Here is an 18,058-nt window from a genome sequence, read left to right as displayed (position 1 = left end):
TAATCAGTCACGGACAAATGGCGGCATTACCCCGAGCTGATATTAGTCTTCCCGGTCAAGATAGGCTATCCAAATGGTACATAAGGCCTGTGAAGATGCCGTGATTTTGCGATATGAGGCTTCCCCTAACTGTGCTTCACATAACCTGGGGGAGAGGGCAGAAGCTATTCTTCGTATGAGTGAAGATGGAAACCACATCTGTCTGTACGGCGACACTCTTTTCACTGCAGGCATGAGAACATGTACTTAAACAGCTGTAGTACTGCAATGTGGAAGGCAAGGGAAGCTGCCACATCATTGTACCGAGGAGTCACTGCAACTCCAACTTTAATTAATCATGCATGATGGAATTCTCTCAGGTAAAACATGACGGAGTTTAGCTGGACCACCATTCTGATCTCCAGGAGGAGACTGCCTGAGAGGGTTAATTTGTCAACTGTGATACAGTTATGACCTTAGAGTATATAGTTCAATCCTTTAATAACTCTATGGTGGGTGCTTTCCATTCATGCGACTCACGCGTCGACTTGTGTCGGCTCGCGGCATTTGTTTATAACTCTCCTATTCCTGTGCGTTACCATTTGTTGACTTGTGTCACAACAGTCGGCGACACACACCGAATGGAACACTAAAACCGCGACGCAAGTGGACTTGTGTCGACGTGTGTCAATGAATGGAAAGCACCCGGTACCAAGACCGGAGAAACCTCGCTGCTCGCTGCTTATTGCTGCATTTCGCTGACGTTCATCGTTGAACTTAAAATAGTCCCATCTAGATTTTAGTTTTATATCATATTCTATGCCATTTTAGTCCATTTAATTTATTATTGTGGGGACTCGTCCGACAAAGTCATTTCGGCTGTGACCGCTGTGACTCATCGATGAGTGATCAGTGATCACTTCACCTCGTGGTGAAACACGATACTTGTCTCTTTCAACAACTGCAGACATTTATTAAAGATATCTGGTGAGTACATGCTAATTATTCATATAGTATTTAGTAAGAACCGCAAATGTGAAAATAATTAAACGGAAAATATTTTGTGATGTCATCAATTGCCTGTAGCTGAACGTAATTTATTTGCAACAACTTATTTGAAGTACAAAAAAACTTTATTACTAATTATGGTTTTTATATCGAGGGAAATAACGATTGCAAGGGGAATTTAGGGGTGTGTAATGCACGTGCTGATGGACTTGTTTTTCTCTCAATTTGGGCATCCTTTATGCCCGTCCTCATTTTAGATACAGGTACATAAATAATGCTTTAATTTAGAAGTTTAGGGTATTCACGTGCGCGGTTGTATTATTACATTCCTTTGTAAAACTATAAACGTCTTGACTTCAATGGACATGGGTGACGGGGTTCACGGGGTATCCGGTGACCGGGAAAAACTGGAAATATGCATTACTCATATATGAATTTTTGCTCCTACCCATACAAAAAAATCTGTGCTGCGACTGCACTAAATCTGCACTGTAACTGGACTCTGTGTTTAGCACAGTCACAGTACACTTTTCTGTACTAGACTGTACTATGGCAGCTAGAATTTGAGAAGAACTGTACTGTAACAGTGCTGGATCACTGTGCTTGAACTGTGCTAGAGCTCAGACTGCACTTTGACTGGGCTGGGTAACATGACTGGAGCTGTACTATGGCTCAAACTGGACTGGGTTGGGTAACTGGACTGGAACTGTACTATAGCTCAAACTGGACTGTGACAGGGCTAGAAAACATGACTGGAAGTGTACTGTGGCTAAAAGTGGACTGTGACTGGGCTGGGTAACATGACTGGAACTGTACTATGGCTCAAACCACTGCGACAGGGCTGGACTTAAACTAGTCATTGACAGGAGAAAGTAATTCCTATATTATTTCGTATTACGATCAACTATCATTTCCATGAGAATATGAATGCGTAAATTATATAAAAATTTACGTTGACATTACAGCGGCAATGCATAGCTCCAGCTTGCTTATTATTTTGGTAAAGTATGGTCAAAAGAACAACTTCCGCCGATACTCAGCCATCTTTGTTAGAGCATTGGCTGGCATTGGTGTTGAACCGGTTGTAACATTACTTGTTAACGTGCTCTGAATTCTACGCTGTACGATGGATACGTCGATGTAAGATCGACGCTAAGAACATGAAGAAGTGAACTTTACTTCAATTACATCAAAATTAGCTACTTAGCCGGGAATTTTTCTTGCGGGTGAAGTGATATCGTCGATTTTGCTGAAATCCGTGTGGTTCGCGATGAATCAACTTTCAGATGTGCAGAATAGGATTTGTCAATTTTTCTCATGGAACCTAAGTGCTTCGATAGCAATATTTTTAGTACCATAAACTTTGTTCATATTAAGGAAGTGGAACGTAACAAATTCAGTGAGTGTCTGTTAGGAATATGGTTTATCTTTCCTTAGACTAGTCAACATACGAATGAGTGTAGTCGTTTTGGCCACTGTTATCTCTTTGCGGTTTTCTGATTGGATCAGGCAACCACTCTTCAAACACCCAAAAAGGGAACTATATATATCTGCTAATTGGCCTATCTTGATTTAATTCTGCTTCCTGTTTCAATAAGATATACAGGGAATGCAATAGCCACATCAAGACTCAATTATTGATTCATGGAAAGAGTATTACAGTAAAAACTGTGCTATGGCAGCTGCACTGTGGCTGTGCTATGGCAACTGCACTATGACTGTGATAAGGCAACTGTACTCTGACTGTGCTAAGGCAACTGTACTCTGACTGTGCTATGACAACTCCACTGTGACTGTGCTATGGCAACTCCACTGTGACTGTGCTATGGCAACTGCACTCTGACCGTGCTATAACTGTACTGTGATGTTTCAATTCAAGTGCAGTTTAAGTAGAGTCACAGTACAGCCCTTTTAGCACAGTTACAGTGCAGCTTTAGTACAGCCACAGCACAGATTTTTTTGTATGGGTACTTGTAATTTCAAACTGATTAATTTCAACTTCATTTCACGTAAAAAAAAATCCGCATCAACGCCCATTTTCTGGTCTAAAATGTGTTATTCGTTATTGTTTCTCGTCAGTGCTTAATTATCGCGAGTAATCACGTAAGATTAACCTGGAAATTCTGTAATTCCCGTGGGTAACCTGAATTAACGCATGCATTTATCTGCTTTGATTGGCTGGACACCCAAACTCATTCAAATTTCTGCTTATTACAGCCATGCCAAAAATACATAGAAAGCTGTACTCTGCAATTGGTCGACGGCAATTAAATAGGAGAATACAGGGGCATATTAACGAATCCATTAGCATCCTCGGTAATACTGCAGAAGTCCTCGCCACTGAAAGTAATTTTATTTCCGGTAGTACCTTCTCGCATCAATCTGAAGAGTCCAATTCTGACCTCGCAGAACATGCTACTGAACTGGGTGATTGTGAAAACGGAGTGGGTGCTACTCCTTTGTGTACTGTTTCTGAAGGAGATAATGTGGACGGTTTGGAAAATGTTTCTTTGTCAGTAGCATCTGAAATGAACAGTCATGGACCAAGCGAAGGAAACAGTGTTGTGGAAGAAGTTGAAGCTTCTTTTCAGGACAAACTTGCCATCTGGGCAATAGAAAACAATGTAACTCAGTCGTCAATGTCAAAGCTTTTGGCAATTCTAAAGGAGCATCCTTGCCATTCTTCATTGCCCCGAGATGCGCGAACGCTGCTTCGGACACCTAGACGGACTGTCGTCAAAGATATGGCACCTGGCAAATATTGTTATTTTGGATTTTTAGGCATAATCAAAATTGCCTTAAGTCACTGCCCGTCTGACAACATTCCTGATACCATTAAATTATTCATGTGCGTTGATGGTCTCCCTCTTTCGAAGAGCAGTGCAAGCCAGTTTTGGCCCATACTTTGTTCATTGCTCAGCGAAGATAAGCTTTTTGGCCCTTTTGTGGTGAGCCTCTACCATGGGAATGCAAAGCCAAGTTCTGCTGATGAATGTTTAAGGGATTTTGTGAATGACTTGATAAATGTCTTGGACACTGGCATCGACTTTAATAATAGAGTTGTAACTGTTAAGTTGAGTGGAATAGTGTGTGATGCTCCAGCTAAGGCATTCATTACCTGCACGAAAGGACATGCTGGTTATTTTTCCTGCAGTAAATGCTCACAAGAAGGGAGGTACATTCGTGGGAGAGTCTGTTACCCTTCTTTGGATTATGCCTTAAGAACAGATGAAGGGTTCAAAAGTCGAGAACAGGAAGAGCATCATGTTGGCAATTCTCCTCTCGAGGAGATTTCAAGCGTTGGAATGGTAACTCAAATTCCTTTAGATTACATGCACCTAATTTGCTTAGGTGTGGTGCGTAAATTGTTGAACCTCTGGCTAAGAGCTGAAGTCCCAGTTCGTTTAGGAAGTAGGGGGTGAAAAGCATATCAGCTCATCTTATGGAATTGAAGACTTCTATTCTAGAAGAGTTTGCTCGTCACCCCCGAGATTTGAAAGAAATAGACCGGTGGAAAGCTACTGAATTTAGGCAACTGTTACTCTACACCGGTCCTTTGGTGCTGCACTCTGTTCTTCCTGCTGACAAATACCAGCACTTCATGGCTCTGCACTGTGCAGTATCTATTTTGGGTTCAGAAAAGTACTGCCAAGTATATAATGAGTATGCAAACTCACTGCTTCACCATTTTGTGAAAACTTTCTCAGCCATCTATGGACCTGAAAACGTGTCTCACAATGTTCATGGGTTATTTCATTTGTCGGATGATGTTAAAAAATATGGACCCTTGGAAGCCTTTAGTGCATTTAAATTTGAAAACTACATGCAGAAATTGAAAAGGATGGTCCGGAAAGCTGAGAAACCTTTGCAGCAAATGAGGAACTTGCATGGGTCTACAATTGCAATAGAAACTATTTTGAACAGGTAAAACGGATATATTAGCTCGCAAAAATACCTAATATTTCTTCATTTATCGTTAAAAAAATATAAAAAAATGACTTTAAAAACCGAGCAAAATTTACCTGAGCCGACCACTGCGCGAAGACACCCGAGCTCTGCCGAAGCGAGGTGTGACGTCAAAGGTGCCTAAACATCCGTCGGGAGTCGGGAAATACAATGGACGCATGATGTAAACAATGTTTTGAGGAGGGATTTAGTCGCTCGTTGTCGTTTGTTCCTGTTCAGTTATTCTTAGGTAAGTATTCCTATTGTTGTTTGCCACAATATTATTTGAAATTATAGAAATACACCGTCGGAATGATAAAATACAAGCTTTTTACATCGTATCAGAGAAATGGATGATTACGTTGCCGCTCGTTCGGATAACATACCCGAAATTGACGCCTTGACCCTGATGGAGTTTTTGATGAGTAGTGATTGCTATACGTCGGCGGAAATTCGCAACGTAAAGGCAACTCGGTAAGGAAGAGGATTAGTTTAATTATGCATTAATGCCATAAGTATCCCGGTGTATTGGGATGTTCCATTCTTCGGTGTATTTTCCATCTATCACTTCGTTTATTCCATTTTAATCTTGTTTTATGCTTTCGTCGAAATAATAATTAGTTCACTCACTTATTGATACTATTGGAGGGTTCTTTGGAAAGTACCTAGTGTACAGGGCCGGCACAAGTCGAAATATTTACCCGGGCAAACTGCTGTAGTGTAGCCCCCAGACCGGGGGTTTTGGGCGTTCGGTCGCCGCCTTACTAAAATCGACAGCTACTGGTAGCTACGTCGCGAAGTTACAGACTTAGGTGCCCGGCCCTGGTACTGTAAAGTTTTACTGATGGAAACAGGGCCGCCCAGATTGGGGGCGGATTACCCCGGGCCACAGAGTTTAGGGGGTATTTCTCCTCGGGAGAGAGGGATCTCACACTCAAAACTCGACCCCGGACTTCAAGAAGTCTGTGGGCGGCCCTGGTCGGAAATAGCTGCTGTTGGCCTCAAGTATCATGTATGGAAACGTATTTTGATGTATAGACTGGTTTATTTTCAAATTTAAAACTTTTTGAACAGCCCTCTTATCTATTTTATTTTCATCATTTCACTTTTTTTACCCAAACATTTTATGAATGCATGTTTATTCTTTCGTTTCAATAGCTCGATGCGTAAGGAATACGTTAACAATGCCATCGGTTTTGTTCGCCTGAAAAGAGAGAGTGACATATGCACAGTTAAATGTGAAATATGCCCAGAGCATAAAATAAGGGCAAATAATTACAAGGCTACAATTGTGGTTGACGAGAAAAGAAGCCAAATTTTGAGTTTGGAATGCCACGACTGTGCAGCATCAACGGGTGAGAATACTCGTTACCTTCTGCATTTTAAAATGCTTTTCTTAATCACACTCGAGACTTATGTTTACCATCAGTTATATTATTGTTCCATTGGAAAGCATTGATGTAAATGGGAAGAGAATGCTATATTAATTTAAGAGAGAAATTCAGTTTCATATGACCTCACTAATGTGATGTGTGTAAGATCCTTCTGGACACAATGGATAACTTAAACTATGACCATAGTGACTGCCTCATTACTGGAGAAGAAATTCACATGCGGTGCCACGAGAAGGAATATACAGCGATCTAAACCTCTGTTTGCTTCAGCTGTTCTATCCACGATCCTAAATTTTGGTGGTATCCAACCAATCATTTGTTTGTTGTCATACTAATTTGAAACTCGCCCAAGATTTAGTAACTCTGAAATTATAACCAATCATTAATAATAATAATAATAATTAATTATGCCACCACAAGAGTTGAAAATAAGAATGAAATATACATGTGTACATACAAGTACTGGCATAGTAGCGATTTCCCATGTTATTTCTTGTTTATTGAGATGGATTTAAAGCTTGTGTTAAATTATTAATTAGTATGTTATTTCAAGTATTAGGATTATGTTGAAAGTTAAGTGTTACATGTCATTAAGTGAATTGCAGTGTGAGTTTTGAGATTTTAGTTTTAACAGCTGTGATAGGGGCATACAAGTACTCGTCAAAATTACATGCATTGCTCAGTAAATTTCTCACTTAGGGAAAGCATCAAGCCAACAAAATGCGGCAGCAAATAAACACAGTTTTATTGTTTTCATTTTGTGCCACCTTTTGTTGGCTATTCTCTTAATAAAATGGAATAGAGGAGTTACCCTTTGGATGTATAAGTTTTGTTTGTGCTCTGTCCATCTCAAGGATATAAAAAGGCTATTCATGAACTTATTGTGGGGGAATACCTTGCAGTCACAATTTAGTACAATGTGTTAGTAATTAGGTGAAACTGAAATTATTATCAAAGTAATCCCTCAGTCCAGCTGAAACTTACCCCTCACATTTGATAGAAATCTAGGTTAGTCAGTAGTCACATTGCACATGCAGCACTAAAATGAATAACAGAGCAACTATTAACTGGGCATCAACCTCAGGTTTTAATTTCTTCGAGGATTCTTTTAAAATTATTTCAATTTTTATTAACTAAAGGGAAAAAAATTAAAATCAAAGTAGATGAGATTTAGGCCTTGGTTGAGTTAAAATACCACACCTCTCATTGTTATTGTCAGGGACTGCATTCATTAATATTACCATTGAATTAAAACATAATCTGATACATAAATCTCATTTATAGGTGGTTGCAAACATGCACTAGCGTTTTTGATGTGGGTGCATTACAAAAGTGAGGAACCTTCCCCTACTGACATTGAAAATTACTGGAAAAAGCCATCCTTGACTTGTGCCACATCCAGTAAGTTAAAAGTTAGTGACTTTGGAGCAGTTTCTGTAGCAATTGCTCCGGATGTGGCCAAGTTCAAGAAGCGTGTCATTGATGAAGCTGGCGATGAAGAATCTCAATTTTTAAAATATCATCGGCCACTTCCACCTTTTACTTGCCTACATATATTTGATATGCTCAATAAATGCATTGGCATTCATGGAGGTGATATGAACTATGATACGTTCATAAATTTTGCCAAAGGTGAGATGATACCTGAGCTATGTCAGACTGCTGAGAGACAAACATGTGATCAGTCAGGGAGTAAGTGGTGGCATAGCTTACGGTTAGGGAGAGTCTCTGCCTCCAGAGTGTACTCAGCTGTGCACTGTAAGAAACAAGGGGGTGGGGTCATAGCTGAGGAAATTCTAGGGGCCAAAAAGCTCAGGCCAACTAGTGCTATGAAAAGGGGCCAGGATTTGGAGCCCTGTGTCCTAAAAGAACTAGAAAAAAAAATGTCTCTGAACTTGCAGAGAGCAGGCATATTCTTGCATGGGGATCATCCTGAGTTGGGGGCTAGTCCAGATGCTATAGCTGATGAGTATGTAGTGGAAGTGAAATGTCCCATCAGTGAAAAAAATAAATTCAACTACATAGGCAAAAATGGGAAAATATCCAGAAAAGTCAAGGCACAATTGCAAATAGAAATGTTTTTCACAAAGAAAGACAAAGCCATGCTTTGTATTGCTGACCATAATTTTGAGTCTAATTCTCTCATTAGCACCATGATTGAGCATTTTGATGCAAATTATTGTTCAGAGTTGATTGGAAAAGCGAAGGAATTCTGGAAAAAAAATATCTTCACCAAGATGATGGAGTCAGCACATCCAAACAATTCAATTTAGTGTATTTATAATGATTATTAGTAAATGTTAAAATGCAACACACTTCCTTTCATTTGGTAAAAGAAATGTAAGACTTAAGTTTCACCAATTTTCATTTTATTACCCATGGCTTCAATTTAGTTGCTTTATTAAAGGTGATTGTAAATTCACCAGACCAGCAGCAGTTTTGTTAATGTCATCCAAATACATAATTAGATTGTGATCAATACAAGAATGAGGTTTGAGCATTTTAAATTCCCTTATCCTTCCTATAACCCTTTCTATGTGAACTCTTAGACTGGCTATTCTTTTTGTTAACATGACCTCAACCTTATTACTTTTACCACCTACTTTCACTGATGGTGGCCGGACAAGTTTGCATTTTTTGCTAGCCAGAAGAGTATCCAATCCCTTGAATCCTCTATCTGCCATTACAGTACAGCCTTCAGGCAGAACATCCAAATATCCACTATCTTTGGTCAATTCAACATCCGAAATTCTACCACCATAGCCACTTGAAATAAAGTTAATCAGCCCATCTGGGGTAGCTGAAATCAAATATTTTATGGTATTCGCCTTTTTATAGTTAGACCATGTCAAACATTGGTGCATTGGATTTGAAGGTTTTTCAATCTCTATTTCGTAACAGTCAATAATGCTCTGCACTTGACTGTAACGAGCTATGAAAGGCAAGGGAAGATGCAATTTTATTTTATTAGGCAAGGGCCACATTATTAATGCTGATAAACATCGACTGATTATTGGTATATTCCGTCTAAATATTCTAGAGGCATTACTCTCAGACATACCAAAGGTGTACCCAAGTTCTTTAAAAGAGGAATCTAATTTAATTTTTTTTAATGTCAAAAGAACATCTGCTAAATTACTTCCAATTGTCTCAGATAAAATTTTAATTATGTACTTACTATGAGGAGGTATACCCAAGAAGAATTTAGAGTCATTGAGACAGAGCTCTTTGTTTAGTAAAAAACTCTGTCTTTTGAAATGAATGGATTGATATCTCTCTTCTTCCTCAGAAATGCTTTTCTCTGATTCATATGAATAATCAGAATCTGAGAAAGTATCTGAATCACTATCATGGTTTTCACCTTTACTACCCCCCTTTTCCTGATTATTGCTTGAACACACTACACTACTATTTTCAGGTATGCACTTAATGGGGGAACAAGCTACATTAATTTGCTGGCATTTGGATTGGTACATGTAGCATGAAATTGCCTTGCTTCTGACAGTAGGTTTCATATTTACTTGAATTGAAACGTCTTCAAAGTTAGTGGTAAATAAAACATTGCTAGTTTGAGTGCTAACACTCCTAGTGACTTCGGATAGCAAACACAAAGCTTCTGCTGCCATCTGACTCCTTGGTGATGCAGGGCATGTTTCTATGTCTTTGGGTTCCTCGTGGTCATTCAGAGGAATTCCTTCATCAAAAAATTCATTTGGATCATTTCGATCATCAGGAACAGTAGGTGCCATTAGAGATAAGTTTTGCTTCTTGGATCTTTTGATGCTGTTTAATCGTCCTTTAACTGGCTGTGCAGTCTTCCTATCAGGTTGGCATTTAAATATGTGAGGCACAACTTCTTTTTTGACCTTCAGCTGCCCTCCATAGTATTTAAACTTGGTGAAGTTCTCTAAGTCCTCCTCTAGCTAAATAAGATAAGTAAGGTTTTGTTAGTTGAAATACTTTCAAAATAATGTCTTTAGTTAATGATAAAGTCCCTAAGTGCATCGTCCATTTTTCAGAATTTCTGAAAAAATTAGCTAATTAATTATTAAAGTTCAAGGGGTTCAACATCATTCCCCATTCTCTCACATTTGAGTAATTGGAGACCACCCATATCAAAGGAATTATGTTATAAGTATCTAAAATACCTCTATTAACAGCAATGAAACGCATACAAAAGACTTGTAACTTTGTTGAGCTACTTTTTTCTTAAGGAAGGGGCTTGTGACCCTATTGAAACTATCCTGAAATCTGTGTTCATCTCCCTTGAAGTACTGGCTTGCTCTCAGAGTGGTTGGAACTGCCTTGATCATTGGTAGAAACTCTCTTGTTTCAACTCACTTCAATTTCCCTTGAGTTATACTGTGTTGGGATTGTCTTGACCTTGATTGAAATTCAATGGTTCCAACATGTTTATTGCTGTTGGTTGGTTGATTGTAACATAGACATCATCAATATGCAAATGATGTGCATAACAATTGTGCACAACTTTTAGACAAATATCAACCTTGTAAAACTTAAGTTAGTGACAGGAGAAACTCTTTAAATACTCATCAAGCAAAACTTATACTTAATGAAAAATATGGGTTATTTCTTATTTCATATGCTACCTAACACATCATGATCTAGAATTTAATCATTTGAAACTAGACTGAATTCCAGTTATCTTGGAAAAGAGAAGCAACACGGTTAGGGATCGCAGGATCATCAGGTACAGGTGAGTTAAATCAATACATATTCCTCAAGCATAAAAATATAACTTGCTAAAACTAATCCTTCTCCTAAAATGCAACTCATTCATATTTAGATATTGAAGAAGCTCCTCTCAGTTGCCAGCACATATCCTCAATGCAGATGATGTATATGCATGAACTATTGAAACCAGTCACAGTAGTGAATGCGCTACAGTATGGTAATTATCTCATTCAAGAAAAATAGTTATTATCATTTTTCAACTCTCATTTCATAGGCAAACCTCAAAATATCAAAACTTGCATTTCATGCGATGCCATTGCATTTCAACCTGTCACTTTGCAACAATTTATTTAACAGTAATTTATATTAGCAAGCCAAAACGTACTACATGGCTAAAATAGAATGAACTCAAGGGTAAAGTATAAATTTATATTCTGTGACAAGTAATCGAAACAACTAGGTAGGGAAACATTTGTCTCGTCCCTCCAAACATATATTAGGTCATAATATTATGCGCACCTTGTGTTTAATGATCATTTCTACGTTACAACCAATAGAAATAAACAAGGGTGAACAAGTAAATTTCAAACAAGATCAAGGAAGTACCATCAAGAGAGATGAATATAGATTTCAGGATGGCTTCATCAGGGTCACAAGCCCCTGCCCAAAAACAACGGCGTTCAACGTAGTTTTAGACAGTTTAAAGTCTTTTTTAGCGTTTCATTACCTCTTCAACAGATGTTCAAAAAACAACACCAATACCCTTAATATGAGATATATAGAAATAAAAGCGACGCTAATATCCTTTCCAAAAATAATTCACTCGTTTGCAAACAAATATCGCGCAAGGAAATTTTAAGTCTTTACTCAAGACTCAACTTGCCGGCTCAGAATTCCAACTCGCGCGTTAAAAAGGTATTTTAACAATATCAATGGAAATCGAAGTATTTCTATCAATATTTCCCTGTTTGTAAGGCTAATCACATATTTTGCGTGCATTTCAATATTTGCCTTGAAATGATCCTCGCAGATGAATCCTACTGTTTTCTTCGAAATATCTTCAGGATTTCTGCGAATGGCTCTTAACCACAGGCTTCTCCTCCTTGTGGTTGTTGGCAACTTAATAAATAATTTATTGGGCACCTTTATTGAGGTATTTTCACAGCCAGGTGTTAAGCAATACCTATACCTCGAACTCATTGCACGGACTTTTTGTCTTGCTAGGGAGTTGCGCCGATACCTGGAGCAGACGAAAGATGAAATTTCGGGATTTTAAACATTTTTTCCGGCAAATCAAACATTACCAGCGTGGAATTTCAATGGTATAACATTACATGATTACTTACTCAGTTGAAAATCACTTTTGGGTTTTGTAGAAACAATGAAATCACCCCGTTTTGGTGAGCAATTATAGTAGCCCTGCGGGCGGTGTTTGTTGTTTAGGCACCTATGACGTCATGCGGGCTTTGTTGTGATTTCTTCAGCTGTGGCGTGATTTTTGGCGCGTATTTAATTTCGCTAATTTTAGCCTTCAATATCTCGCGAAAGAAAACTCAGATTAACATGCGGTTTTCTTTGGTGAATTTAGAAAATTATTTTCTGTCTGCCGGTAAAATAAAAAAAAATCATGCAAGTTCCCCATTGCATCTCGTTTGAGAGAAATGCAGAATATAAATAATATAATATATATAAATAATAATAACATAAATAATGATAATGTTGAGAAGTTAGCCCATGTTACTGATGTCAGTTACATAAGTGCGCATGTGGGTGGTCCCCTGGTGGAACATTGTATGGACCCTCAGTATAAAAGGGCAATATTTAATTCTTACTGCATTGGTTTACATGATGCTAACAATTGTTGTGGCCTGAGAAATGGCAGTATTATTAAAGTGGAAAACATTGCTTTCAATGAACTCACCAAGGGTATGGTATTTGTGGGGAGGCAATTTTTAGATGTCAATAATCTTTATGCCACTCCATGTGACTCTTCGCTTATTGGAGTGTTTCTTTGTGGCCCGAGAATGTCTGTGCTACTACAATGGCCTGTAACAGATTGTGTTATGAAGTATGTGAAGCTACCTTTTAAAGGCAATTATGCTGTGATTCCGCTCATGCATACTAATAATTAACTGTGTATTGGTTGCACTTCACCATTGAAATTGTTAAATTGTCTTATTTTTGGTTTTGTCCTGTAAATGTTTTATAATAAGAAAGATGTCAAAGAGATTTGCGGTGGTTCACTTCTCCACGACGAATGATGTTGCTGTTGCTCCACTAAATTGGATGAATGGTGGGAAATGTTCATGGCCACCTTACAAGAGCAATGGAAAGTTAATGGAGACCACAAAGAGCAGATTGGAACCGGACCTTTCATGGAGTGAATATCCTGTTAGAATAATTCAGTCATATGGTATGTTTACTTTAATTGGTACTTTTTAACGAAAAATTATCGTTACCTTCAGGTAGCCCCCTGATAAAAATAAACTCCTCCATTAAGGAGAGGTTTACCCTCCATTGAGGGTACAGGAAGGATAGGTGTACCCTTCCTGTACCCTTCAGCGAGGGTACACGAAGGGTATTTTAGAACATTGGTGGGTACGCCCTCTCCTTCCTGGAGGGTACGGGAAGGGTTTGGCCAGCCTCGATGAAGGGTACAGGAAGGATAAGTGTACCCTTCAGCAAGGGTAAGGGAAGGGTATTTTAGAACATTGGTGGGTACGCCCTCTCCTTCCTGGAGGGTACGGGAAGGGTTTGGCCAGCCTCAATGAAGGGTACAGGAAGGGTAGGATAAAATAAAAACTAAAAATCCATAAATTAACATAAAAATTAAAAAAAATCGCTAATAAACTAAGTTAAACGAATGGGGATGAGTTGCAACAGTGATTTCTAAAGTTACAGGGCATAAAAAAAATTAGCCTTCACGTGGTCTTGAACCCTGGACCTTCATATTACTGGATCACTAACTAGAGATTTAAAAACCTCGGCTATCGAACTACTTGTCAGGAGTAGTTTCTCAACGGAACTTATACTACAAAATCTTAAGATGAGAATCGCACCCGGGCCTATGTGGAAGAAAGCTGTGACTTTTTTCTACCACACCTATTTCGTTTCAGAAAATAAGATCGGCATTATAATACTGAACATCACTCTAGCGATGTCTCATTGTCAGCCACACAAGACGTGAATGGAAGAACTTCAAAATGAACTTTTTTCACACAATTACAGAAACTATTGTGTACAGTGGCGTAGTCAGGAATTTCGTTTGGGGGGGGGTCCAAAACCAGGTGGGAAAAGTTTTGAAAAACAGGATAGTAAGTATTGGAATTCAACTTATTCAAACACTTTTCATAATCGAAAAAACTTCAATAATCAAAGAAATATTTTTTGGATTAATTATTTTTCAATATTTTTATTTCTGTTATGAAGGAAAATGATTGTGTTTTTATACTTCTGGGGGGGGGGCGGAGGGTCTGAACCCTCCGGACCCCACCCCTGGAAACGCCACTGAATATGTATATTATTGTTTTCCTTAAGGAAATTTTAAAGATTAGTTGTGTAGCCCGTCTATCTTTGCCTTCAAAGACTGCTTACGTTCTTGTACGGAACTCAATACTCTTTAGCAGGTGAAAGTAGCTAAGGAGACTCTTTCACGATATGTTTTCTTCAGTTATAAATGCTAAGTCCCAAGGAACCCAGACGGCACAAACAAAAATCGCGCTTAGGAAGTTACTAAAAAGGTTTTGTTTCTTTATTTCCTTTAATGGCGAAAAAAGATGCAAGAGGACTGGCAAATTCATATGCATCGATAAAATTGTATCTCATCGATAAAACTGTATTCGGTCTGGGACTATTTTCTTTCGCGGGTGGTGCCATCGTGCCATATCATCCTAGAAAGATCACATCAGATCACATGCCTTCACAAGCTGGCACAAGCCAGCACAAGCCGTTGGAGATCGCATCGTTTACGTCACGTCTCACCACATCTCAGGGATGTTTGTGGTTAAGGCTGTGAAAAATAGTGTCTGGTAATGGTGAAGTTTCCCTTATTCTTTAATTTCATTCAATGGGCTTCAGAAACGTGTTAGTGAGATATTTTTGTTAAAAATGCCTTTCGTGTGTGTATTGTCGGGATGTAATGGAAACTCCGGGACATGGTTCAAGTTTTTAGCTTTCCAAAAGACCCTGAGTTGAAGAAGAAGTGCATTTGGGCGATAAGAAGAAAACATTTCACCCCTACGAAAAACTGTGAGGTATGTACTCTTTCTCGCTGTAATTATTTGGATGTAATTTTAAGTTAGAAGTGGCTTCGGGATGTTGATGCATCAACATCCCGAACTATTCAGTACTGAAGTACTATAGTACTATTCAGTACTAAAAATGGTGATTCAAAATATTGTAGCAGCAATTTTTTTGAAAATTCTTGCATTTTAGTTGTCTTTTTTGTATTAATTCATTCGGTAAACGTGTGGTTAAAGGAGAAACTAGGAATAAGCTGCCAAGTTTATAGGATCGAATATTGCTTCTTAGCTTGCCCTATGGTGTATTACACGTCGGCTTTCATCATTTCAAATTATCTTATGCTATAGTTTAAAACAATAAAAATATCAGGCATACAAATATTTAATATATTTACGAGCCTAGTAATTTGATTTCTCATGCAGAAATACCAAAAATTGGAAATGATTTGACCTAATAAGTTACATAGTATTTTATTATTTATTAATTTTAGGTGTGTGAGCTTCACATCGCACCTTGTGATATCAGAAAATAATCTGTGGCCTTGGACGAGAAGACGAGGAGAAAATTCATGCTGAATTGAAGGTGCCCAGATTGGAGGAAGGTACCATTGCTTCACTGTTACCTGTCCCCAAGAAGACAGCCATTTTGGCAGAAGTGACATATTTGTGGATGTGGATTTGATTTGTGCAAGTTGATGCTGTGATAGTGGACGTTCATCGGAGAAAGTATTGAAGATAGTTTTTATGTATCGACCAGTCCTCTTTTAAATAATTTTCTATTCGAAATAGAATAAGAGTAATTGTTTCGCTAAATTAGATGTGGGATAGAAGAGAAAATTGGAAATATTATTGTGGTTGACAATAGAAAATACATAATGCAGACATTGTGGAAGAAGTGACATATTTGTGGATTTGATTTGTGCAAGTTGATGCTGTGATAGTGGACGCTCATCGGAGAAAGTATTGAAGATAGTTTTTATGTATCGACCAGTCCTCTTTTAAATAATTTTCTATTCGAAAGAGAATAAGAGTAATTGTTTCGCTATATTAGATGTGGGATAGAAGACAAAATTGGAAATATTAATTTGGTGACAATAGAAAATACATAATATATGTATTGTAAATCTGTGGGTTTTTTTTCCTGCCTCTTTAAAATTTCTTGTGGTGGTGACTTCATGCAAAGTAAGTATAAAATCGGAGGTGTGATCTAAGAGATACCATGTTTTATTTTACAAGTGTTTTTGCTGATGATTTGGCAGGACTTTCATATTTTTAATAGGTTTATACATTTACTGCAGTGACCTAGAGACTTTAACTCATCCCAAATAATTTTTCAAATACTTTAGCGCTTGATATGGGTAAGTTTTAGTAGCTGAGACTGAACTATACGTTAATTTTTGCTTGCATTTTGATGAATTCGATCATACTAATAGCAGATGTGTCAGCAATCCTGTTTCATCGGCAATTTTTCTTTAAAAATGTTATTTCGTCAGGCTTTAGGGTAAGCTTTTTAATGCTCGTGGGCTATGTGATGTCTTATTTAGTGTCAAAATTAATAAGAATTTACTCTTATTAACATCTCAAGGTTTCTAAGTAAGTACGAGCCACTTAAGAATGCTGGATGCTGGGGATGCGTGAATTAGCCTTGAGAATCTCATTTTTCGCCGAGTTATTTAAGTGGCCGAGTAAGTTTTGTAAGTTCTCAATAGGTAAATAGTACTGTATCATGGTAATTAGAATTCATGATATAGTATTATTTACCTATTGAGAACTTACAATTCATAATGATTCGTATTAAGGTTCTCGCTACGGTCGGTAGCTATCGATTGTGTTGCGTTCGATACATTTTTCGATCGTGCAAGTTACGATATATCTAATTTCGACCTAATCGCTTGAGATTAGCCTGAGTGCCGTGTTCCTGCGCGCTTCGTATTCAATCGTACGTGCTTTGTAGCGGACATTCACATGCTGCGTACGCTCTTCGTCGACAGGCCGCGAATGGAAATTATCCATTGACGAAAAGCGACGGAGCGGCACAGTATCCCCGTGGTCAATGGGTACTATGCACATACGAATTAGATACGGAGGATTCTGTGCCGTCTGGGAAGGGTAAACGAAGGATTTTTCTCTCCTTCCCTTACCCTTAATGGTGGGTAGAGGAAGGGTACACGAATGGTAACGGAAGGAGTTCCAAGGAAGGGTACACGAAGGATTTTTCTCTCCTTCCCTTACCCTTAATGGTGGGTAGAGGAAGGGTACACGGATGATAAGGGAAGGAGTTCCAAGGAAGGGTACACGAAGGATTTTTCTCTCCTTCCCTTACCCTTAATGGTGGGTAGAGGAAGGGTACACGGATGGTAAGAAAAATGCCATGTGATTATTAGTTTCTTAATGTTATAAATTCATACATTCTATTCCACTGGTCTTCACATAACCTTATGACTTAAATCATTTTTCAATATCCTTTTGCTGCTTAGGCTAATTTAGGCTGTTACTACATTTAGTTTTTCATTGCATGTGTAATGATATAAAATTTTTCATCATCTTGACTACTGAGAGAGTTGGTGAATGAGAGTAACAACATGGTATGCTCTACCCCTGGCACATAAAATGCATGCATTCTTTAAAATGAATCACTTTCACAAAGTTTCCCCTGAAAACATCAATTTTAGCGTGCATTATTTTTTCCAGACACGTATGAGGGAGTATCCCCAGTAGCATCTTTTGTCGGCCCGACTTCGGTTCGACATCGTTTCTGTGTCGTATATGTCGGCCGACATATACGACATCAGATCG

The 18,058-nt window shown here is 38.4% G+C and overlaps 1 protein-coding gene and 1 long non-coding RNA gene across 2 annotated transcripts; one reads left to right on the top strand and one right to left on the bottom strand.

The window, feature by feature from the left end:
* Positions 1–5,073: 5,073 nt before the first annotated feature.
* Positions 5,074–6,432, top strand: LOC124172568. The gene is made up of 3 exons (XR_006868186.1): positions 5,074–5,182; positions 5,278–5,406; positions 6,091–6,432. It is a non-coding gene; the product is annotated as an uncharacterized LOC124172568 (long non-coding RNA).
* A 2,241-nt stretch (positions 6,433–8,673) lies between these two features.
* On the bottom strand, positions 8,674–10,416 carry LOC124172309. The gene has a single exon (XM_046551752.1). The coding sequence runs from the start codon at positions 10,073–10,075 to the stop codon at positions 8,711–8,713; it is 1,365 nt and encodes a 454-aa protein (XP_046407708.1). The 5' UTR covers positions 10,076–10,416; the 3' UTR covers positions 8,674–8,710.
* Positions 10,417–18,058: the final 7,642 nt, after the last annotated feature.

This window comes from Ischnura elegans (genome assembly GCF_921293095.1).
Source record: "Ischnura elegans chromosome 13 unlocalized genomic scaffold, ioIscEleg1.1 SUPER_13_unloc_1, whole genome shotgun sequence".
In the NCBI taxonomy this organism is placed as follows: Eukaryota; Metazoa; Arthropoda; class Insecta; order Odonata; family Coenagrionidae; genus Ischnura; species Ischnura elegans.
This window is presented reverse-complemented; position numbering and strand designations above follow the sequence as displayed.

Bases quoted from the DNA above. Each gene is read 5' to 3' on its own strand.
- LOC124172309 (XM_046551752.1), bottom strand. From the start codon at position 10,075: ATGGCACCTACTGTTCCTGATGATCGAAATGATCCAAATGAATTTTTT.